Here is a 20927-nt window from a genome sequence, read left to right on the forward strand (position 1 = left end):
ATAGCCTGATTTCCCACCTTCTTCAAAAGGTTTATGTTCATGATTAGGGCTTTGTTGGAAACTAATATAGTAGTCCATCATGATGTTAAAAAATATGAACAAAAGAACATAAGGGAAAAAGAAAACAAAAAAGTCCTTGTCTGTAGCCCATTTTAACATACTATATATAGTAATGAAAGCCTTCAATTGGCGACTGTTACAACTTACAACAAATCCAGTATGGAGCAATGAAGTAAAAAAAAAACTATAGTAGAATTATGGTGGTCATGAATGACACATATCAGTGGATCAGTGGAGATTCATTCAAAATGGTTGCATTTTATTTTTCATTTTTTGGTTAGTACAAATAACTTGAATGTCATGACAAATTCAGTAAAGCAAAACATCTAGAAAAGCCAAAGCACTAAAGCACTAAAGGTAGCAGAAGTGGCCTCCAGTAATAGATGTTTTCTTAATCACTAATTAATCGAGGCAGTGGCAGAAGCGTAATAAGCAACAGAGAACAGGCCATGAACAAAACACAGAATCCCTCCAATGGAGAGGAAGTGATGGTGTGTGAAGCCACATGAACCTCTTGACTTGTGGTTTGATGAAGTCCCTATCACCAGCATGCTCAATCCAACAGCCAACACAATCCTGATCAAGTCAACAACACAACCAAAAGAAGAAACCAACAAAAGGTTAAATAACATGTATGGATCGGAGTCGAATTCTGGCACCCAGAAACTACTTACAAAAGCTTCTCCCCGTAATTAATTTTGACTTCAGAATTAATTGTAGAAGGATATTTGCAAAATCCACTTAATGAACAACTCAATGTGTTATTGGCTTATATATTCTGTGTGTTTGTGGCATCTTACCAAGTTAAAATGAGGCAAGCCATTGAGAGTTGTCTGTTGGGAGAAGCTTTTTGAAGCTCTTGAGAACAGAGGCAATTGCAGCCACCTATCAGATTGAGTATAACATGGGCTAGAGCCAAAAGCACTGCTGCACCTAACCCAAGCATAAAAGCATTATGACTTGGTTCTCTACACTCAAATATCCACAATCTCAGGTGCTTAACCTGTTTGATTAAAACAATTGTTGCAACTTAATATAGAGTTCATTGCATTCATAGAAGTTGTTTTCAATTACATACATATGCATATATTTTCTTAAGTGCAATATAGAAAGATAAATTTGAGGTTACCTTGTTTTGTGCAATTTCAGCTTCAATGCCAAGAATCCCAGCTGTAACATCCATGATTACAATCAAGAAACAGAGAAAAATGCTTGCTTTTCCACGCATTTCTGGGAGAATTTCTTTGCTTCTAGTTTGTTTGTTGCCAAATGCTGGTTAAGATGTTAGGGGAGGAAACACTTATATATGAATGAAGGGTAGAAAAAAGTGTATAGAAGCACATTTGTAGGGAGTGGGATAAGTGGGAAAAGCTTGTTTTAAACCAACTATGCAAACTAAACTTTAACATGCTTTTGTATCTTCTTTTCTTTCTGTCTTCTTTTTATCAAGTGTTAGGATTCGTTTGATAGGGTGCAAGGAAAGCAGGGCATAAACCAGCTCATAGAATGGCGTGACTAAAGGTATTTACTAGGTTCGAGTTAATAGGATGTTTATGCGGGTTGTGGGTTGTGATTTGGTTAAGGTTTATCTGAACGCACAAATGATTATGATTTGATGATTTTTTAAATTTAATAATACATGGATGTAAATTTTCGGAATCAAACAAGATATTCTTACAGCAGACATCTGCGGTACTAGTCATTGCTCCACCGTCAGCGTACTAAGCGGTAAAAGATTGGCTAAAAAGTTTTTTTCCACTCACAAAAGTTGGAAATTGAACATACAATCACTTATTTAAAGTACGAAATGTTAAATCAAGAACGCCAAATGGAGTAATTTATTTTCTGCAAGTGCATTGCAAAATTAATATCATGCACTCATTATACGTATATACTATTGGAAAAGTTAATGTATTTTAAAAGTCTCACATTGCTTATGCATTGAGCCTTTTAAAAGTTTATATATCAAACTTAACATGAAGGTAATATAGAGCTTGGTAAGAGGTAGGCACCCCTTGCGCAAAAATATGAGCCTCAAACCGGGGCCCTTACATCATCCATGACTAAAGGCACAAAAAAACTAAGGTACTTCATTGATCCAAACAGAATCCCCAAAGTCCCCAGCACTTCTAGCCAATTAGTAGCAACCATATTACTAGATCTATGAACATAAGTTTTTCCAAGCTAACCCCCTGAACCTGAGTACCATCGCCCATCGAAACGTCGATGCTTCCTCCAAGAGTGAGGAGAGGGCCACCGTCCCTCCTCACTTTTTCCTTTAAATAATAGAAAAAGTTTTGTTATTTTCATTTTTTTTCCTTTCTTTTTCTTTAACCATCAATCAAGAAACCAATCGAATGGGTCACATGGGCACATGAGCCAAGGCATCAACCATTCAAGCCCAAGAATATTTAGTGAGGTGTTCGTAATGTAAATGACACTAAACACTCCTGACAAAAGATTACTTTTCTCTATTTAAAAGTTAATATTTTCTTTTCATAAATTTTCATTAAATGAGTACCTACAGAAAAATTTAGATTTGAAAACATTATCCCTTCGTACGTGTTTACAATCCAGAAAAACTAGTCACTCTACCATTGATATATTGGAATTGTCATTTGAAAATTCTATTTGCCTCCTTCATTTTTTGTTGCTACTGATTCAATATCAATATTTCCATTCAAATTGTGCTTCATAATCCAAATACTGATTTGAATGTGAGAGAAAAATGCCCTTTTTTTGGTTGTGTTTCATATTTCCTACATTCATAGATCATGGGATTGCATTGTACCCATAATTGAATGTCCAATACTAAACAACCCAGATCGAAATAGTTTGGGTCTTTACAAATTCATTACCTCGGCCCACTAAAAGCCCATCACATGCTAGGGACTGATTTCAAAAACAGGAAAAGGAGGGAAAAGGAAATAAATAAATCATTTACTAAAATCCCATAAATTCTTATTCTTATTAATTAATGAAAAAAAAACCAGGCCTTTACATGATAAACCACCTGTTGAAAACACGCGTAGATACAGGCATGGATTAAAAAAATACAAAATTCCTAAAATATTAACAATACCAAAAGGGGGGAAATGAGAAGGAAATTGGGGAAAAAAAGTGTTAATAAGAAAAAGCAAATTGAGAATTTCATGGAAAGATCAATTGTTCCTCAATAAAAATCGTTTTGAAATTCAATTATCATCAAGTCCACACTACATTTCTATCAATTCAGTAAGAAATAAAATGTTTTAATTCTATCTACATTCAAAAACTAGGCAGATATATGATTAATTGTCAATTTTTAACTATCCACTTTAGCCCATATTATAATTTTAAGCAGAGTCTATAAAATACTTCTATTGCATTTTATGATAAAACATGAAATTGATGGATTCATTGATCTAAATAGAAACAAAGCTAGCAAGAGATAGCTTCATAACAGGAGGAATAGCATAAGTTGTCATCATCAGTCACTAATTAACAGTAATTAACATGATGAGTTGTAACCGTTAAACCAAGATTAATTTCAATACTTACACTGTATTATCTCACTATTAAGATCATTAATTAGCAGAAAAACCCAAAACCCAAAAAAAACAGAGGAAGATGAAAAGTCCCTATTCTTCTCTAGAGCCATTGACAGAAACAGAGAGTAAGCACTGCACTACCCAAAATTGGTGTTTGATAAAGGAAACACCTTGATTCATACCCAGAAACCCAAATGCTAATTAGTTCAAGAAAGTTTTGGAGGAATCATGATCAGACATTTCTTGCTCCTGTTCCTGCTCCTGAATCTGATTCTGATGGAAATGGTGATGCTGATGCTGATGCTGCTTTCTCTCTGTAAATTTTCTGAGCAAAGCAACCTGTTCAACAGAGAAAACACAGAGCCCTTTTGAGTAAAGCATGGTTTGAGCAACAGGCGAGTTCACCAGAATCTGCAACGCCTGGCTCCTGTTCAGCCTCTCCATCTCGCCGAAAACGCCGCCGGCGGAGGCGGCGGCGAAACGGGTGGTGGTGGGCATGGACTGAAGGACGGAGGTTTGGGCTTGTAAGAATTTGACGTACTTGTAGGCCTCTTCGAGAAGGGTCCCCTGGTCCATCTTCTTGTCCCATGGCATCAGCTTCTGCAGGCAGCGTGTCTTCTCGCTCAGCTTCTGCCTCCTCTGGCGGGCAAGGTGGCTCTGAAGAATCACCGCCGGTGCTGGAGGAGGAGGAGGAGAGAAGGTTTCTATCTCCTGATGGCGGAAGCGTTTCCGGTAGGGAGTCTCCGGCGAGTGGAGTTGGGGGAGGTGGTGGAAATGTGGTGGTGGTGGTGGTTGGAAGTGGGGGAAGATGTTGAAGGGTTGTTCAGGAGGGTAATCAGGGTAGGAGGAAGTGAAGAGTTGTTGTTGTTGGTGGTTTTCGAAGTTGGGGTACTCGGATTTTGGGGTGAGAAGGTTGATGGTGTCGGCGGCGTGGAGGTTGGGTTGTTGGTCAGGGAAGAGAGAGGGGTTGAGGGTGAGGAGGTGGTGGAGGCTGATGCCGGAAAACATAGGGTCTAAGGCGGAGGAGTCGCCGGAAAACATGGGGTCCATTGATCGGAGAGAGGATGAAAATGAAGAGTGTGCAAGGTAGTGTAGTGTAGTACTAATATATATATATAGGAAGCGCAGCCACAGAGTGAAGAGTGAGAATGAGTGAGTGAAGAATTAATAATAATAATAATAAATAAAAAAAAGAAAAATAGTAGTAAATTAATTGGAAGAAGGGACACGTGGAATGGATGATGATGATGATGATTGGCGATTGGGAATGGAAAAGGATCATCAAGGGTGGGTCCGAGTGATGGTGATGGTGGTGGCGCAGAGTGACTGGCCGTTGCGGCTGTGGCAGTTGTACCAGCCTACGTTGGTGGAAACCGCCTCTGAAATCTGAATGATGCTGTTGTGTTATGCAGCACGTACACTGTCCTTTTTTGTCTTATTATGAGGCAAGTTTTCATTTCTTGTTTTGGGCATGGACGCAGGGAGTATGATCGATCGTTTCATGTACCACGAGCGTTGGTGTATGTGTGACTATGAGTATCTTCTAGCTAGGTAGCTAATCATGAATATAATTCTGATAAAGCAATTTTATTTATTACTTATACTACCGTTTCTTCAGTTTAGCTTCACTTCACTGCTTCATTTCTCTGCACTCTGTGTGTTTCTCATTATAAAGAAGAAGAACAAATTATTGATATAAAGACCTTAGACCATCCACAATGGATGGTTGAAAGTGTTGTTGAATTATGTTGAATTGTGTTTAATAGGTTTAATGGTTTGTTGAAGTTGGTTGAAAGGGAAGAGAGAGGGTGAATTTGTTGAAAATGTTAAACATGTTTAAAGAGCCTGCGGTGTGCCACGTGGCGCGAGGCCAGTGGCCACCGCAGGCGCGTGTCATGCACGCCCAGACAAGGCGCGTCAGGGGAGAGAGAAAAAATTTTGCAGCCCCTGCCATGTGGCTGCCTCTGGTTGGTCAGTTCAAATTTCGTTTTTCCTTATCTTTTGAACTAAATTATTTCATCAAAAAAAATATTTTCTGAAAAAAAAATTATACCAAAATTCATGATTTTTTTTTTCTCTATAAATAGAGACTTGGTTCGTTTGATTTGGACACAGAAAAAAAAACCAAGTTTTTTCACTCTCTTATTATCTCTCTCATCATCTTATTTATCTATCTAATAGTCTATATTTAAAAAAAAAACAAATTGTTAAGTGTTTATTGTTTTAATTTAATTTAAATCGATAATTGTAATTTTATGTAATTATAAAAACAAAAATATAAAATTAAATAAAAATGTGAAATAAAAAAGTGGTGGGGTAGGGTGAGTGGTGAGTGGTGGGGTAGGGTGTTGAGAGTTAAACAAAACCATTGGAGTGGGTAATTGTTGAAAGTTTGTTGAATTGGAGAGAGAAGATAATGTGGAGTGTTGGGAAGAGAAAAAGTGGGATAGAAAAGGGTTAAACAAAACATTTTTTGTTTAACCATTGTATATGGTCTTATGAACATGAAGTGTATACTTAAATAGATAGAAAAGCAGTTTTTTATCATTTACAAAAAGAACAATAATGTTGGATATTCTTGTTGGTAATTTTTTAATTGAAATTTCTCTTAACTGTAAAAATATAATAATGTTTGAGAAAGTTGCTACATCCCTCCAACATATATGGACGACTATGGCGGTTTCAAATGCCACAATCTATAATATTGTATTAAAAATTCTTTTATGTATCGAGAGTTACCTTCCCTAGGTCTATCCGTGTGTGGTGTTCGGGTTTTAACCCTCCTTTCAACAACAAAAAAAACACTAATTACCGTAATTCCTACAAAATTAATGTGTTTATTTGGGGTTCAAAACAAATGTGTTTGTTTGGGAAAGGTTGAACACTCATGCTAACTTTTTTTTTTACTTTTGCATTTAGCAATGGTTTTGAAAATTGCTCCTAAACGCGTATGCCGAATGAATCTCACCAACACGTATCATTACTCTAAAAACAATGATGAGTTAAATTTTTATTGATATATAAATGAAAGAAAAGGAATGAGAACTATATATTATATGTAGAGATGAGGCCATCTTTTTCTTTTGATAACCGGTCATATCGTCATTTAATATTTACTACGTGAGGAGTGAGGACCGTAGACATTTATAGAAAGAGTGAACAATTTGTTGTGTATTATCTGAAATATGGGCATATGCTCTCTCAATGAAAAGGATTTTGTACTAGATATGGACATATGGTAAATAGGAACTCTTCAATTCTGTGGGAAAAGAGTGTCATGTGTGGTGGAAATAAAAACCTATGATATGATATGACAACAATGATATATACATACCTCATTTTTTATACACTTCATTTCCATCTATTTTTGTTTTTATCTCTCTCCTCTTATCATCTATCATATCCTATATTTTCTCTCTCTTACTTTTCATTTTATTTCTATCTCTCTTCTCCTCCACCTCTTTCCACTCATCTTTGAGGTGTGAAAGAATAATTATTGAGTAAACTACACTCACCCCTCAAGGTTTCAATTGAAAATTCCAAAAAGGTAAGTAGCTCTGAACTTAATCGCTTTCAGAACTAAAATCGACTGCACGGTCTTCAAAGGTGCACAAAAAACTCTTCAATTTTATGTGTGGGTATCTTCACTTTTGGAACCCCAAGCAAAAACCATGGTGTTGCTTCTTGGCATGTAGTTTTATATGGTCAAAGTGTTTGTGCCCCCTATGTTTATTGTTCTTGACAGACAACCTTGAATGACTGGGAAGGTGGTGTAATTATAGCAAAATTGTCAAATGTATTTGTGGGTGGTGGGGATAGGAAATTCAGTAACTTACATATTCATATGCATTTCACACACACACATTCAAAGAGCCTTTGTTGTTAAGTAGAATCTGCCTAAATATCAAAGGATTTGATTTTAATGCCACCCCTATTCGTTTTCATATAAAACATAAAAAACTAAAATCAATCTTTGGGTTGAATTCATTTTTCCACCAATCCATAAATCAATCACTCCATGTAGGGCACGCTTTTGAAAAAAAAAGACCTTGTTCATTGTTTTGTGTCTGGTAACAAAAATATGTTATATTTTCCGTTTGTTTTTGTGATTCTTTATAAATAAAATATTTTTGTAAAATTGATGGCGATCAATATTCGTTGGATATATCTTCAAAGGTCCGAGTGATGGTGATGGTGGTGGCGCAGAGTGACTGGCCGTTGCGGCTGTGGCAGTTGTACCAGCCTACGTTGGTGGAAACCGCCTCTGAATGATGCTGTACGTACTGTCCTTTTGTTTGTTTGTCTTATTATGAAGCAAGTTTTCATTTCTTGTTTTGGGCATGCATGGACGCAGGGAGAGCATAATCGTTTCATGTACCACGAGCTAGTAAGCTAGGTAGCTAATCATGAATATAATTCTGATAAAGCCAATTTATTTATTACTTATACTACCGTTTCTTCAGTTTAGCTTCACTTCACTGCGAAATTATTGATCCTATATTAGTAAGCTTTTTTTATGAATTTTCTAGATTTATTACTCTTTACTTCGGACTACTTAATCCTGACTACTTAATATATTAGTAAGCTTATTTTATGTCTTTCGAGTATAATGCACGATAGCAAAAGTGGAGTACTATTGTAAAACAAATTTCGTCTTTTTTTCTACGGAAATTTCTTTTGTCTTTTAACATGAAGTGCAATGCACAAATATTTTATATATATAATTGACTTCAAATGTAACCAAATTAATTAGATTATTTTAAAGTGCAATGCACAACTATGTGTTTTCATGTAGCGCATGCTTTTGAAAAAAAAAAGACCTTGCTCGTTGTTTTGTGTCTGGTAACAAAAATATGTTATCTTTTCCGTTTGTTTTTGTGATTCTTTATAAATAAAATATTTTTGTAAAATTGATGCCGATCAATATTCGTCGGATATATTCACTACACCAGAAAAGGACTTTTACAGCGCCCCTATTACAGCGGTTAAGGTTGCAGCCGCTGTAAAAACGAAAACACGGAGCGGAATACAACCTTTTATAGTGGTTGTTTTGTGAACCGCTGTAAAAATCTCGATATTTAACAGCGGTTATGTATAGAAACCGCTTTAAATAATAAAGTTCCACTTTTTACAGCGCTTACTAGCAAACCGCTGTAAATATTCACTGTTAAAAGAAAATCCTGGAAGAAATGTTCCATACACCTTTAAAAATTTTATGACTCTTTTTCCACTAGGCTGGAGTGATTTATTGGTAATTCAAAGCAATTTATATGTATATTATTCCTTACTGATTTCGTTAATTTACAGCCCCACTAACTTTACCAATCCCGTAACCGCAAACCCTTAATTTTATCAGTTCAGTTCCTCTCTCAAAGCTTGCTCGTACCTCCACCGTCCCTTCCGCTGCCGCCGTCGTTCCTGCTGCGTCGATGCCGCTCTTGTTTTGTGTCGCTTCGTCCATGTAGTTCGTTGCCCTGTCCTCATAAGGTAATTTTTCTCGTGCATTCCTTATTCTTCTCCTATCCTTATTCTCATGCTCTCATCGCCTTTCTGATTCAGCCACCAGCACAATTTCGCCGCTCATGGGTCTCTCAAAGGAACAACTTCTAACGCGGTTACAGGTTCGTTCTCAATTGAAGACAATAGTTTTCTCTCAATTCATCTTTCTTTGAGTTGATTTGATTATGCAATTTGAGTTACCCCTAGATTCAGCAGCAATTTTATTTATGCATGTTACTTCCTGCTTGAGACTAATTGCTTCAATATATCTTGTCTTGTTTCCCCAGAAGCTTCAAATTGAATTTTCCCAGTATGAGCATCTAGTTGTTTTGACTGTTGAAGCCCAGGTAAAAAGCCTTTGAGTAATAATATATCTTGTATCTTGTATATCATGTTCATTGTTTTAATTATTTTACTTTTATGATTCGTTGTCCATTTTCCTTCAGGCAAAATATGTTGGAAATTTAGAGGGTGGCTTGAGTAAAAATTTATTTTTGAAGGTACGTTGAGATAAAGGCATTCCTCTTGGTGCATTCCTCTCCCCTTGACTGGTCAAATTTATTTTGGGGATGGTTTTTCTGATTGTCTTTTAGGACTGGCTTTTGTTTTATTTTCCTTGCTTGGGGTGTCTACTAGGGTAAATCAATGGTGGGAAAGCATTCCATTCCCCACTTCTGCAGTGGTCGTTGTGTGTGGATCAATTTACTTGGTCTGTCTTCTGGTTGGATATGATTCCTTCACTGAGATATGCTTCTTGCCTTCTGCTGTTGTGTCACGGTTTCAAGGTATATCCTTTTTCTTTCCAGCTCCATTACTATTGTTCAGTCAATGTAGATAATTGTTTGGGTATGCTTATAGTGGACTAATTGCTGCCTGTTTGAAGCAGTAGGCTCTTGTAGTTGTTTTAATCGGTTGATCCTCGGGTTATTATTCGTAGATTTGGACATGTTTTAGTTGCATATTCCATGTTCTCTTAGCACTGCTGGTGACATACAATCCTTTTGTTAAATTTGATTAACTCATGAATGAGTGTGTGATTGGTTTCTCAGGAGTATTTTCCATGATTGTTATAGAGACTAGCCTGAGTGGAGTCAATCCAGGAGGTTGGGAATTCACAACTTTTGAAAAATGCAATTTAATTTGTTCATATTAATCACCTTTTTTCCTTTCAGATAATTTGGTAGAAACGATGTCTTGGCAGCACTTCAAGATGCTGAAATAGTAGTATTTTTATCAAGTTTTCATAGATTATGCTAATTATTTTGCTGATGTTATCTCTGAAATGGGAGACTTGAAATTCCGTTTTAATAATGCACCTTCGGTGACCTATTCCCTTTGCAATGATTTTGTTTGCTTGTTCTACTTAAAACACACTATACATTTGATATATGTGCTATGTTGCACAATGTGAATCTTTGAGGGTTTGCTAATATACTAACGTATTCTATTGATTCTGCAGTGTGTTTGGGTTGTTTAATGTGCCTCCCAAGTGGTGAGTTTGGTTTTTTTATAATATTGTATTATTAATTTTATCTTGATCATTCCCTTTATGATAATGCTAATTGAACATATTATGTTGTAGGTATTCATTCTTTTTGTTGGTAGTATTCCAGCTTCTCATTCAAAATGTCTCACTACTTGGACACCTTTGTGGCATTTTATCTGGGTTTGCATGTCAGATTTCACTCCTTTTGCCTCCCTTCTTTTCATTTTCTAACTTTGCCAATATTTGAGCAATTGACCTCAAGTTTTATATTGGGTTGCTTAATGTTCCAGATACATATGGCTTGTTTAATTTCCTCATACCTAGGACATCTTTTTATTCTTCCACTGAAGCCTCTTCCTTGCTTGTAAGTATCTTTCTGGAATTGGCTTTGGTACTACACAAAGATGAGAAAACTTGCATTTGATTGCTTTCTATATCCTCTTGCTGTTATCATTAGACTTGATTCATTTACATATCAAATCACATTTATAAATTGTACTTTTGATCTGTTTATAAACATGTCTATTTATTTACATGAAGTTTTCTATAGAACAGACTACAGAGATATCTGAGTTCACAACATCCATTTAGTCGTCTTTATTATTTTGCTTTTGCAGTGCCCTTGTCAGACTAATAGTGTTGATTGCGGATATTATGTGATGAAGTCACTCACCATCAACTTGTGATCCCAATGAGGGTAAGAAACTTTAATCTGCGTTTGCATTGGATTTTAAAAGCTCCAATTGTAACTTAACTCTATTTTTATGTTGTTTTGTAGTATTTCGAAGATTGTCAGTTCGCTCTCTATAATCAAGAGCAATTTCGTGAAGTTAAAGATGAGTGGGCCGCTTATGTAGTTAACAAATTTTTTTAGTAGTTAATCTATTAGATGTTGATATTATGCACTTTAGAAATTGTTTTAGATTTATGATGCTTTTGAAAATTTTATATATTTTAATATTTATTGGTATTGATACGCTGTAGAGAAAATGTTGATCTTATGGTTGAATAGGTGGGCTAGTTCAGGGGCTGAAAAAAGAACTGTGAATAGTAAACTCAATTACAGCGGTTAAAGTTCAGAAACCGCTGTAAAAGAATATCCATGTACAACGGTTACGCAAAAGAACCGCTGTTGTAGGCTAGTAATTACAGCGGTTAAACCTAAAAACCGCTGTAAATAATGCGTCTTTTACAGCGGTTCCGCTGTTAAGGCTTTTACAGCGGCGAGATCTACAGCGGTTCTGGACCGCTGAAAACCGCTGTAAAAGGCTATTTTCAACCGCTGTTAAAGGTCATTTTTGGTGTAGTGATTTCAACTGATTCGGAAGTGCAAGATGTTCATATTCTTATATTTTGCGCTTGATTCTAATTTCTAACCATGGTAGTTGAAAACCCACGAATTCAAACATGAACTATCGTGATTCAACGTATGCGATTCCAAACAACGTGTTAATTATGAGTTACCATGGTTGTATTTCGATTCGTGTTTCAATTAAAAATTCCGAAAAAAGTAAGTAGCTCTGAACTTAATCGCTTTCTAAACTGAAATCGACTGCACCGTCTTCAAAGGTGCGCAAAAAACTCTTCATTTTTATGGGTGGGTATCTTCACTTTTGTATCCTCTGCAAAAACCATGGTGTTGCTTCTTGCTACGTAGTTTTATATGGTCAAAGTGTTTGTGCCCCCTAATGTTCATTGTCTTTGACGGACAACCTTGAATGACTATGAAGCTGGTGGAGTTTTAGCAAAATTGTTAAATGTATATGTGGGTGGTGGGGATAGGAAATTCAGTAACTTACATATTCATATGCATTTCACACACACACATTCAAAGGACCTTTGCTGTTAAGTAGAATCTGCCTAAACATCAAGGGATTTAATTTTAATGTCACCCTTATTCATTTTCTTGACACCCAATTTTTCTTCTACCACATAAAACATAAAACATCAAAATCAATCTTTGGGTTGAATTCATTTTTCCACCAATCCATAAATCAATCACTCCATGTAGGGCACGCTTTTGAAAAAAATGACCTTGTTCGTTGTTTTGTGTCTGGTAACAAAAATATGTTATCTTTTCCGTTTGTTTTTGTGATTCTTTATAAATAAAATATTTTTGTAAAATTGATGGCTCTCAATACTCGCTGGATACATTTCAACTGATTCGGAAGTGCAAGATGTTCATATTCCTATATTTTACGCTTGATTCTAAGTTATAACCATGGCAGTTGAAAACCCTCAAATCCAAACATGAACTATCGTGATTCAACGTACGCGATTCCAAACAACGTGTTGATTCTGAGTTACCGTGGTTGTTTTTCGATTAGTGTTTCAATTGAAAATTCTGAATCGCCTTCAGAACTGAAATCTACTACTCTATCTTCAAAGGTATGCAAAAGAGTCTTTATTTTAACGTGTGGGTATCTTCACTTTTGTATCCTCTACAAAAACCATGGTGTTGCTTCTTGTTATGTTGTTGTATAGGGTCAAAGTGTTTGTGCCCCTATGTTCAATGTCTTTGCCGGACAACCTTAAATGACTGTGAAGTTGGTGGAGTTTTAGCAAAATTGTTAAATGTATTTATGGGGGGTGGAGATAGGAAATTTAGTAACTTACGTATTCATATGCATTCATAAATATCAAGGGATTTGATTATAATGTAAACCCTATTCGTTTTCTCTCCACCCAATTTTACCGCATTTATGAGTGTGGAAATCAATTACACACCGCACTTATAAGTGGGGTAAGAGAGGTGACATGGGAATGACTTGAATATATAGGGGTGTGGTATTAAAATTAATTCCTAAACATCAATACAATGTTGAACATGATAATAATGATAGTGGAAAATGATTTTCTGCAGCCTCTGACGAACCACAAACCGCCGCACCGTCACTAACCTGTCTCGAACCACCGCGGCCAGCGCCGCTGTTATCGCAGTTACCACCACCGCTGTTATCAATTATCATGGTCCATGACGTCTTGTTCTTGGAGGAATGGCTAAAGAGCAGGTGTGGTGATACAAACAAATTCACCCCAAAAGCCTCTTCTGCTAGAGCCATTGTTCAGGCGTGGTCTGAGCTCCGAGGCTCCCCTTCATTTGGTCAACATCACCTGCAACATCTCAAAACCCTAGTTAATTCCCAAACATCCCTCCATGTTGCACAACCCCAAGCAACACTTATCCTTGCAATTCTTCAATCTTCCAACTTTTCTCTTCCATATCACTCGTTTCCTTTCTGAAAGCCCTGCCACTTTTTACTGCATTCACAGTCTTGTTGAAAAAGCCAATCAGCTCTGTTCTGAAGTCTCAACTCATGAGGCTGATGCATGGAAGAAGCGGCAAGGAGAGCCAGAACCAAGCAAGAAGTTAATGGACCTGCTTTTACACCTAGTTTTCCTTGTTGGCATACAAGTAAGTATTTCATCACTTATTATGATCAACTGCTTTTAGTGGTAGAATCTCTCATCTTAGGTGGTTTGGGACTTTGGGCATTGTTTTGTGAAGACTTTAGAAGAACCAGTAATGTGGTTTGACTAGATGGAAGACAACTCGATATATAGAAATATAGGGAGATCAAGAAAAAAACACTAGGCCAAATTATTAAGAGAAATTTAGAGGTAAATAGTATATTTCTAAACTTAATAATTTAATATATAATAGTGAATTAAAGTGTTAACTGATCCATGTAGCGGTCTCCACATAATGGAAATGATTTGTTATTTTTACTGCTTTGAAGTGTATGATGATTTTTGCTGCATCTTGTAAAGTTAAGCAATATAGACCTTCCTAGACTAAAAGATGGTAAGTGCTTTTGAGTTGGCCAGCTTGTTAAAAAATAATCCATTTGGTGTTAGGAGCTTAAAATTGGTTTTTAAGGAATGGTCTTATTCCATATGCATTAAATATTGTTTTCCAACTTGATTGTGCAAACTTTTTACTACTTCTCAGGTCTTGCCCAACTTGATGAAACTGTTGGCGCAGCTGATTACTAAGTTACCACAAGATGCACAGAACATAGTTTTAAATGAGTTGTATTCACAAGTGGCTGATTCTGATGATGTCATCCGCAAACCAACATTGGTTTCATGGCTGCAGTCATTATCTTACGTTTGCACCAATTCTACAAATCAAAATGCAGCCTCACATATAAGTAAAAGTGAAGATAATCTGTCTTCACCCAGTATTGCTGACCCATTAACCAGTGGAAGACTAACTGCACACCTATAAGAGATTCAGGTTAAATTTTTTAGGCTACTGCACCCAGTTTTGTACTTTCTGGTGTCCTTAATAATTCTCTAGCCATGTTATATTTTATTAATGCATCTTGTTACTACATGCCATATATGTTGAGAGTCCATTCTTCACTTCAATTGCTGCATTTACTTTATGTCTATTGTTCCGTGTGACACTCTTTTGTCACTACATCTATCATTTTGCTCTCAATTTCAAAATATATTTGGCATTGCTTGAATTTGAGGGGGTAAAGTAATTTTACAGAGCATTAAAATACTTTCTCCTCAAATAACTTTTTTGTTAATTATGTAAAGAATGTTAAAAATTCTGCATTATATCAATAGGGCATTGTTATCACTTGAAATAAGAAAATTTAAATCCCACCACAGTAGGTGGAATTTTAGTTTACCGGTTTCTCTATCCACTTTTTGCTATATGCGTTTTGTGCTTAAGGTAGAATCTTGCAGTTAATTGTTTCTCTTACTTGGCATTTCTATTTTAGATATTTGCATTAGTGCCCATGATTGGGTCTGTAGAAAGGAAAAGTAAGAGCACATTTGTCATCTTTAATCAATAATCACTGGTTTGAAAGTAATCTAATGCTTGGATTAGTGCTTTAAATTTTGGATTCAATTGCTGTTAAGGTTACTATAGGTGCCATATATTCCGGGTCGTTTTGCTTGTTATATTGATAAAGCATGTGGTCTGTCACTCTGTAGTATAGTTTGGTTGAAACTATTGACATCAGATTTTCTTCTTTTCTGACTCATTTTGAATGTTAAGGTATGTGATTAAGTGGATTGAATAAGTTTTGCTCTCCTTTGAGTTCTAAATGTATTGGTTTCTTCCGTGAAATAGAAATGATTCTTTATAGGGTTTGGAACTCCTTTTGTTTTTTTACCTCTATCTATGCCAACTTAGTTTTTCTGCCTCTTCTTTAATGACATTGATTGTAAGTTTGTAAACCCCTCCATACCTTAGATGCATGTTTGCTTTGATATGATACATTAGAGGGTTGAGAAAAAGTAAACTGAGCATTCATTTGAAAAGAACTAAGCAAACTGAAGCATTCATTACTGTTTTTTATGCAGTTGTCTATAGAAATTAAGAAGGTAATATGCTAATGAAGCAAAGGAACCAACATTTGATGAAGCTCAGGATTTCATTAACCGAACTTTGAATGCCATTGACTGGAGGTTGATTAGTCTCAAAGTAGCTCCTGGCCAGCTGTGAGGATGTCAATCCCTTCCCATCTCATGGCCATAAAGTGTCATCCAATGGCAACTTGTAGCTGTATGGTACTTTTGTTTGATGATCAAAGGTTATGGTGGCTGATCTTTTCAATAAAGAGAGCTCATGTCATCCTCCTTTTCATCTATCCAAGAAGAGCTTTTTTAATGAACCTAGCTTTGGGATATGGATGCGGTATATAGCCTGTGTTGGAGCATATCTGCTGTGTAGTTTTGCTAGCGACACTCTTTTAATCACGCTTTTAAAACACACTCTTTGTAATTGGTCAAAAGAAGTCAGCACACTTCCATAAATCATGCTGATCTTCCATAAATAATGAAATTCTTCTATAGATGTTTTGTGTATCGAATGAAAAGCCAGATTCACAGTTATAGTTAAGATACTATATTATTATCATTCTTTCCCTATTTTTCCTTTCACAAGTTATATTTCCTCTCTCTTTTTCTAAAACCAAAAGAAGGCATAAAGGAGTGAGAAATTGTTTGTTTTCTCACTAAAAAGTGTGTAATTTTCAATTTCATGATAAAAATGTCAAAGGAGACATGAATCTCTTCTTTCGTTCAATTAATCCCAATGAGGAAACAAAATCACCCTAAATCTCTTTATAATCTTCCTCATTAATTGAACTAAAATATAACAACATAATAAAATCCTTTTTTAAGTACCTTCTAAGTATCCTCATCTAAGTACCTTCTATTTTTATTAGTATATCCATGCAACACTACTACAAAAATAGGGTTGCGTAGCACTTATGAGGTAGCAGTTAGTGTTAAGTGCTACCCAAATGTTATATAAAATAAAATTATAAGAGATTATTTATCTTTAAATTCAAAATAAAAAATAAAAAATAGGGAACCGCTACCCAATTGGAAATTTCGTTGCTGGGTAGCGGTTAGAGTAACCGGTTCCTTATAAGTGGTGCCCAAAGTAAATTAAAGCTTTAATTTTTTTCCCCAAACCCTACCCCGCGCTCCACTTTCCAATTCCCTCTAAAACCCGTATCTCTTCTTTTGCTAGCAGTGTCAGTTTCCTTCTGAAACCCTTGCTGATCTTCAATCTCTGCACCATTGACGTTCTCTGTTGCTCCATCTCTGCGCCATCTCTGTTCACCGAGCCGTAGATCATTGCAATCGACCCACATCTCTAAGAGTCGTTTCTGCTGCTTCTTCTCCTCAAGGTTGGTCACACTCCTTAACTAATTGTTTGGGTGATTTGGTGGTGAGGGTTAGAATTGAGGAGGGTTGGGGTTTATATTTTTAGCATTTGTACTCTTCAGTATTTTTCTTTGCTGTATGTGTTTTAGCTTTTCTGGTTTCTTTTGTGGTGTTGGAGCCCTTGTTTTGTTCTGTTTTTGCTATGACTATGTGGATAAGCCTTGTTCCCATGCTTTGATACATATTTCTCATGACTATGGGAATTTGAAAGTCAAAGTGAAACTGCAGTAAAAAACTGACAATTATTTTCTTATGTTTGGAAGATGAAGGAAATATTATTAGATATCAAAGCATGGGAACAAGGCTTATCCAAACCCAGAAACATGGAGCAAACCCAGAAATTGAGTATGGTTGGTTTGGTTGGCCACTATTTGGAGTATTTGGGGTCTTAGGAATGCCAATATATTCAGAGGGACTTCAATTAATCTAGAAAATTTACTAGATGTGATTCAGTTTAAGTCTTGGAGCTGGATGAAGGGTAGACTTAAGGGATTTGCATGTTCCCTCTATGAGTGGCAGTGTCAACCTATGCACTTTATCAATTTGCTGTGAAGTGTTGGTAGCGGGGCTTTGATCTGAATTAGCTTTGGAGCTTCCTATTTGTTATAGATGCATAGCCTCTCCTTGTCTCCTTGTCTCTTTCTTGTTTTTGCCATGGGGTTCTGTTACCTTTGCTGCTGTCCTTGTTGCTACTGCCAGCGTGAGGACATAGGATCTTTTTAGTGTGCTGGTTTTTTGCTACTGTGCTATGTTTTCATTGATCATTGTATATTCCATTTTTTCTTTGTACTTGGGTTGAAATACCCCTAGTATTTCATCTTAATACAATTTTGCTTATCCAAAAAAAAAACCATTTTCTTTTCTTGTCGTCTTTAACATATTTGGGGCTAAAAAAATTAAAGCTGCTCATGACGGTTTGAGAGTTCCCATAGACTTATAGTAAGGAAAGGTTAATGCATGTGACAGTGTATACCGTATACCATTGATCTTGGCTTGATTACTGATTGATTGGAGCCTTGATATTTTTTATAGATTGTGCTCAGTTTCCACAACAGTCAAAGGAACCAACATTTTTGCTAGATGTGTTGGCATTTGGGGATATGACAATGAGAACTTATTTTGATAAAAATCCCCATTCTTCTAAATAAACCCTTGAAAGCTGTATTAGAACAATTTTATGATCAAATTGGAAAAGAAATTGGATAGCTTAAAATTTTCTTTTGCTTAAAAAATCCACCATATTCTAAATTTCTTTTGCAGTCACTGTATGGCACAACTACCCTGCTGGCTGAAAGGTGTAATCTTCAATCATATAGCAATTGTTATAAATTAGTTAGCTGAATATTAGTTTTGCCCACACTAATTTTTTTCCAACCTCACTTTGTTTTGCTGTTTCTGCTACATTTAGCTGTTACATGTTGAACCTTCTTGCATTAAATTCTTATGATTGTCTTTACTTCAAAACTTAAAGCTGCGGGTAACAAATCAAGGTTTTGTCAAAGTCAAATAGGGTCATTACATTTTCTCTGCCATTAATTCTGTGTAAAGGCAAATTTATCCAATTGCTATTATATAGAATCCTACGTGCTTTATAAGTAGCACAATTTTTTATTGGGATGTAAGTTTATCTTGAACCTTTAAGCTTGTGATTGCTGGGTTATAATGTAATAAATTTGTGTTGAAAGTTTGACAATGCGTGATAGGGGTGGTGTTGTCAAGAGCCAATGTTAATTGTTTTGGTGGTAGATGTGGGGTGTGTCTTTAAAGTTCTGATTCAGATTCATGATGCCAGTTGGTTGTGTTGGTGTGGTTGATTGATTGTTTGATTGCTAGTTGGTTTTAATTGTCTAAATACTTTTATGTGTAGACTTTAATATATAAGATAAGATACTGTTGTAATTATCTTAGTCTTTCAAATTATTGTTCTCATGCTTCCTATATGGCTGTCATTTGTATGATATATTGATCCACTGTGCTAGTTTTTTTTGTTAAACTTTGCAATTTATGCACATATTCCAGCTTCTAGAATACAAGTAATGTAACTTAAATGGTGATTATTTTTATATATCTTTATCTAATCTAAATAATTCTAACAGATAAGTTTTTGATGCCACGAAAAAAGAGGTTTGCTGCTGAATGGAAGTTCTATGTTGCCTTTGCTACTGAGAAGGAAGACTAACTGCAAAGAAACAAGTTCACTGGTTGTTTCATTTGGAGAAATGGTAATAGACTATGCCTACCATGAGAGGAATGCCACTTACAATGTAGTTGTTGGTATCTAGTTTCCGGGATCTTAGATCTATGGAATTTGTTTATGGACAATTTTTAATTAATTCGGTTTCTAAGTGTAGTTTACAATCAATGTCTGTTTATTTAGTTTGTGGGTAGAATTTATTTGAGATCTCAGAACTATATGAAATTTGTTATGGTTTCAGCAAATATATGGATTGAGTATCAACTATGAAATTAGCATTGCTCTAATTTTATTGGTTTATTCCGTCAAAATAAGAATTTATTGGTTGCTGTTAAAAAAAAATGGACTGTCAACAAAAAAACAAAAAAAGAGTAAAGGTGGCAATTATAACCGTTGCTAATGTGTAGGTAGCGATTTAAAAAAAAAAAAAAAAAGAGTAAGGTAGCGGTTCCTATAAAATATTACCCTACCTGCGTAGCGGATATAACCGCTGCTAATGTGTAGGTAGCGATTGAAAAAAAAAAAAAAACGAGTTAGGTAGCGGTTCCAGGAAAAACATTTCACACGTGCGTAGCGGTTGCAAGCGCTGCTAATGTTTAGCGATAGGAATCGGTTCCTGGAACCGCTACCTAAATTTTAATTGAGTAGCGGTTCGGAGCCGCTACCCAAATTTAGCAACGCTGAGTTCAGCATCACACACTTAACCGCTACCCAACATTGAAGGGAATCGCTACCCAAGCCCTTTTTTGTGGTAGTGCAATTTGCTTCAATACACAGAGCACATCTAACTTCCGTGAAATTGACCAAAGATTGTCTACCATGGATAAAAGAAGTATGTTTCATGTTCTGCGAGATGCTTTAGCCGATCATCTCCTAAGTCGATCTCGTTACCTCTTCACCCGATCAAATACAATTTTCGACTTTGAACTCAAACACTCCGGTCGATCACTTCCTGGGTCGATCGGGCTGTCTCCTCACCCAATCAAACACAACTTCCGACTTTCAACTCAAACTATATTACCTCAAGCACCACAATTCAATTCTTGTGGACCAAAGTTAGGGGACTATTGTTCTGGGAGACACTCCAACACCGATCACCTCCCCTAGCTAGGCCAATCATGTTGTCTCTTCACTTGATCAATTACAAGGCCACGTTGACCACAATTCAATTCTTGTGGACCAAAGTTAGGGGACTACTGTTCTGGGAGACGTTCCAACCGATCACCTCCCCTAGACCAATCACGTTGTCTCTTCACTTGATCAATTAAAAGGACGATCAACATCAGTCGGCCAACCCAAAGTAATTATAGAGCAGCAACCAAGACAAAAGCACAGAGCTCGAGAATGCATTAAGCACTCATGACCGCCTCAAATTGCGCAATCTCAAGCTCTATAAAAACTAAGGTTTGAAGAACATAAGGTAAACATTATTTATCTCATTTCTAAGGTCCCTAAA

At 36.1% G+C, this 20927-nt stretch overlaps 2 protein-coding genes, 2 long non-coding RNA genes and 1 pseudogene across 5 annotated transcripts; 3 read left to right on the plus strand and 2 right to left on the minus strand.

The window, feature by feature from the left end:
- Nucleotides 1-298: 298 nt before the first annotated feature.
- Nucleotides 299-1471, minus strand: LOC130748144 (protein VASCULATURE COMPLEXITY AND CONNECTIVITY-like). The gene is made up of 3 exons (XM_057601303.1): nucleotides 1190-1471; nucleotides 861-1063; nucleotides 299-636 (listed from the first exon to the last, which is right to left on the minus strand). The coding sequence occupies exons 1-3, from the start codon at nucleotides 1286-1288 to the stop codon at nucleotides 459-461; spliced, it is 480 nt and encodes a 159-aa protein (XP_057457286.1). The 5' UTR covers nucleotides 1289-1471; the 3' UTR covers nucleotides 299-458.
- Nucleotides 1472-3511: 2040 nt separating this feature from the next.
- Nucleotides 3512-4719, minus strand: LOC130748791 (transcription factor bHLH117). Its single transcript, XM_057602039.1, has one exon. It carries the CDS (start codon nucleotides 4638-4640, stop codon nucleotides 3792-3794), a length of 849 nt encoding a protein of 282 aa, XP_057458022.1. The 5' UTR covers nucleotides 4641-4719; the 3' UTR covers nucleotides 3512-3791.
- A 105-nt stretch (nucleotides 4720-4824) lies between these two features.
- On the plus strand, nucleotides 4825-11022 carry LOC130743877 (rhomboid-like protein 15; annotated as a pseudogene).
- Nucleotides 11023-12744: 1722 nt separating this feature from the next.
- LOC130742470 (uncharacterized) lies at nucleotides 12745-16459 on the plus strand. 2 transcript variants are annotated; one of them, XR_009021161.1, is made up of 4 exons: nucleotides 12745-12963; nucleotides 13439-13990; nucleotides 14528-14815; nucleotides 15904-16459. It is a non-coding gene; the product is annotated as an uncharacterized LOC130742470 (long non-coding RNA). The 2 variants fall into 2 exon arrangements; XR_009021160.1 differs by lacking the exon at nucleotides 12745-12963 and having other exon boundaries at nucleotides 13222-13990.
- A 451-nt stretch (nucleotides 16460-16910) lies between these two features.
- LOC130749471 (uncharacterized) lies at nucleotides 16911-19743 on the plus strand. Its single transcript, XR_009022932.1, has 2 exons — nucleotides 16911-17240; nucleotides 19374-19743. It is a non-coding gene; the product is annotated as an uncharacterized LOC130749471 (long non-coding RNA).
- Nucleotides 19744-20927: the final 1184 nt, after the last annotated feature.

The sequence above is a fragment of the Lotus japonicus genome, chromosome 3, assembly GCF_012489685.1.
Source record: "Lotus japonicus ecotype B-129 chromosome 3, LjGifu_v1.2".
Classification (NCBI taxonomy): domain Eukaryota; kingdom Viridiplantae; phylum Streptophyta; class Magnoliopsida; order Fabales; family Fabaceae; genus Lotus; species Lotus japonicus.

What these genes read in the sequence shown, in the direction of transcription:
- LOC130748144 (XM_057601303.1), bottom strand. Translation starts at nt 1,288, where the DNA reads ATGCGTGGAAAAGCAAGCATTTTTCTCTGTTTCTTGATTGTAATCATG. An exon ending in CTGAAATTGCACAAAACAAG is followed by an intron (nt 1,064 to 1,189) that starts GTAACCTCAAAT and finishes TTAATCAAACAG; the next exon opens with GTTAAGCACCTGAGATTGTG. An exon ending in GCTTGCCTCATTTTAACTTG is followed by an intron (nt 637 to 860) that starts GTAAGATGCCAC and finishes TGACTTGATCAG; the next exon opens with GATTGTGTTGGCTGTTGGAT.
- LOC130748791 (XM_057602039.1), bottom strand. Translation starts at nt 4,640, where the DNA reads ATGGACCCCATGTTTTCCGGCGACTCCTCCGCCTTAGACCCTATGTTT.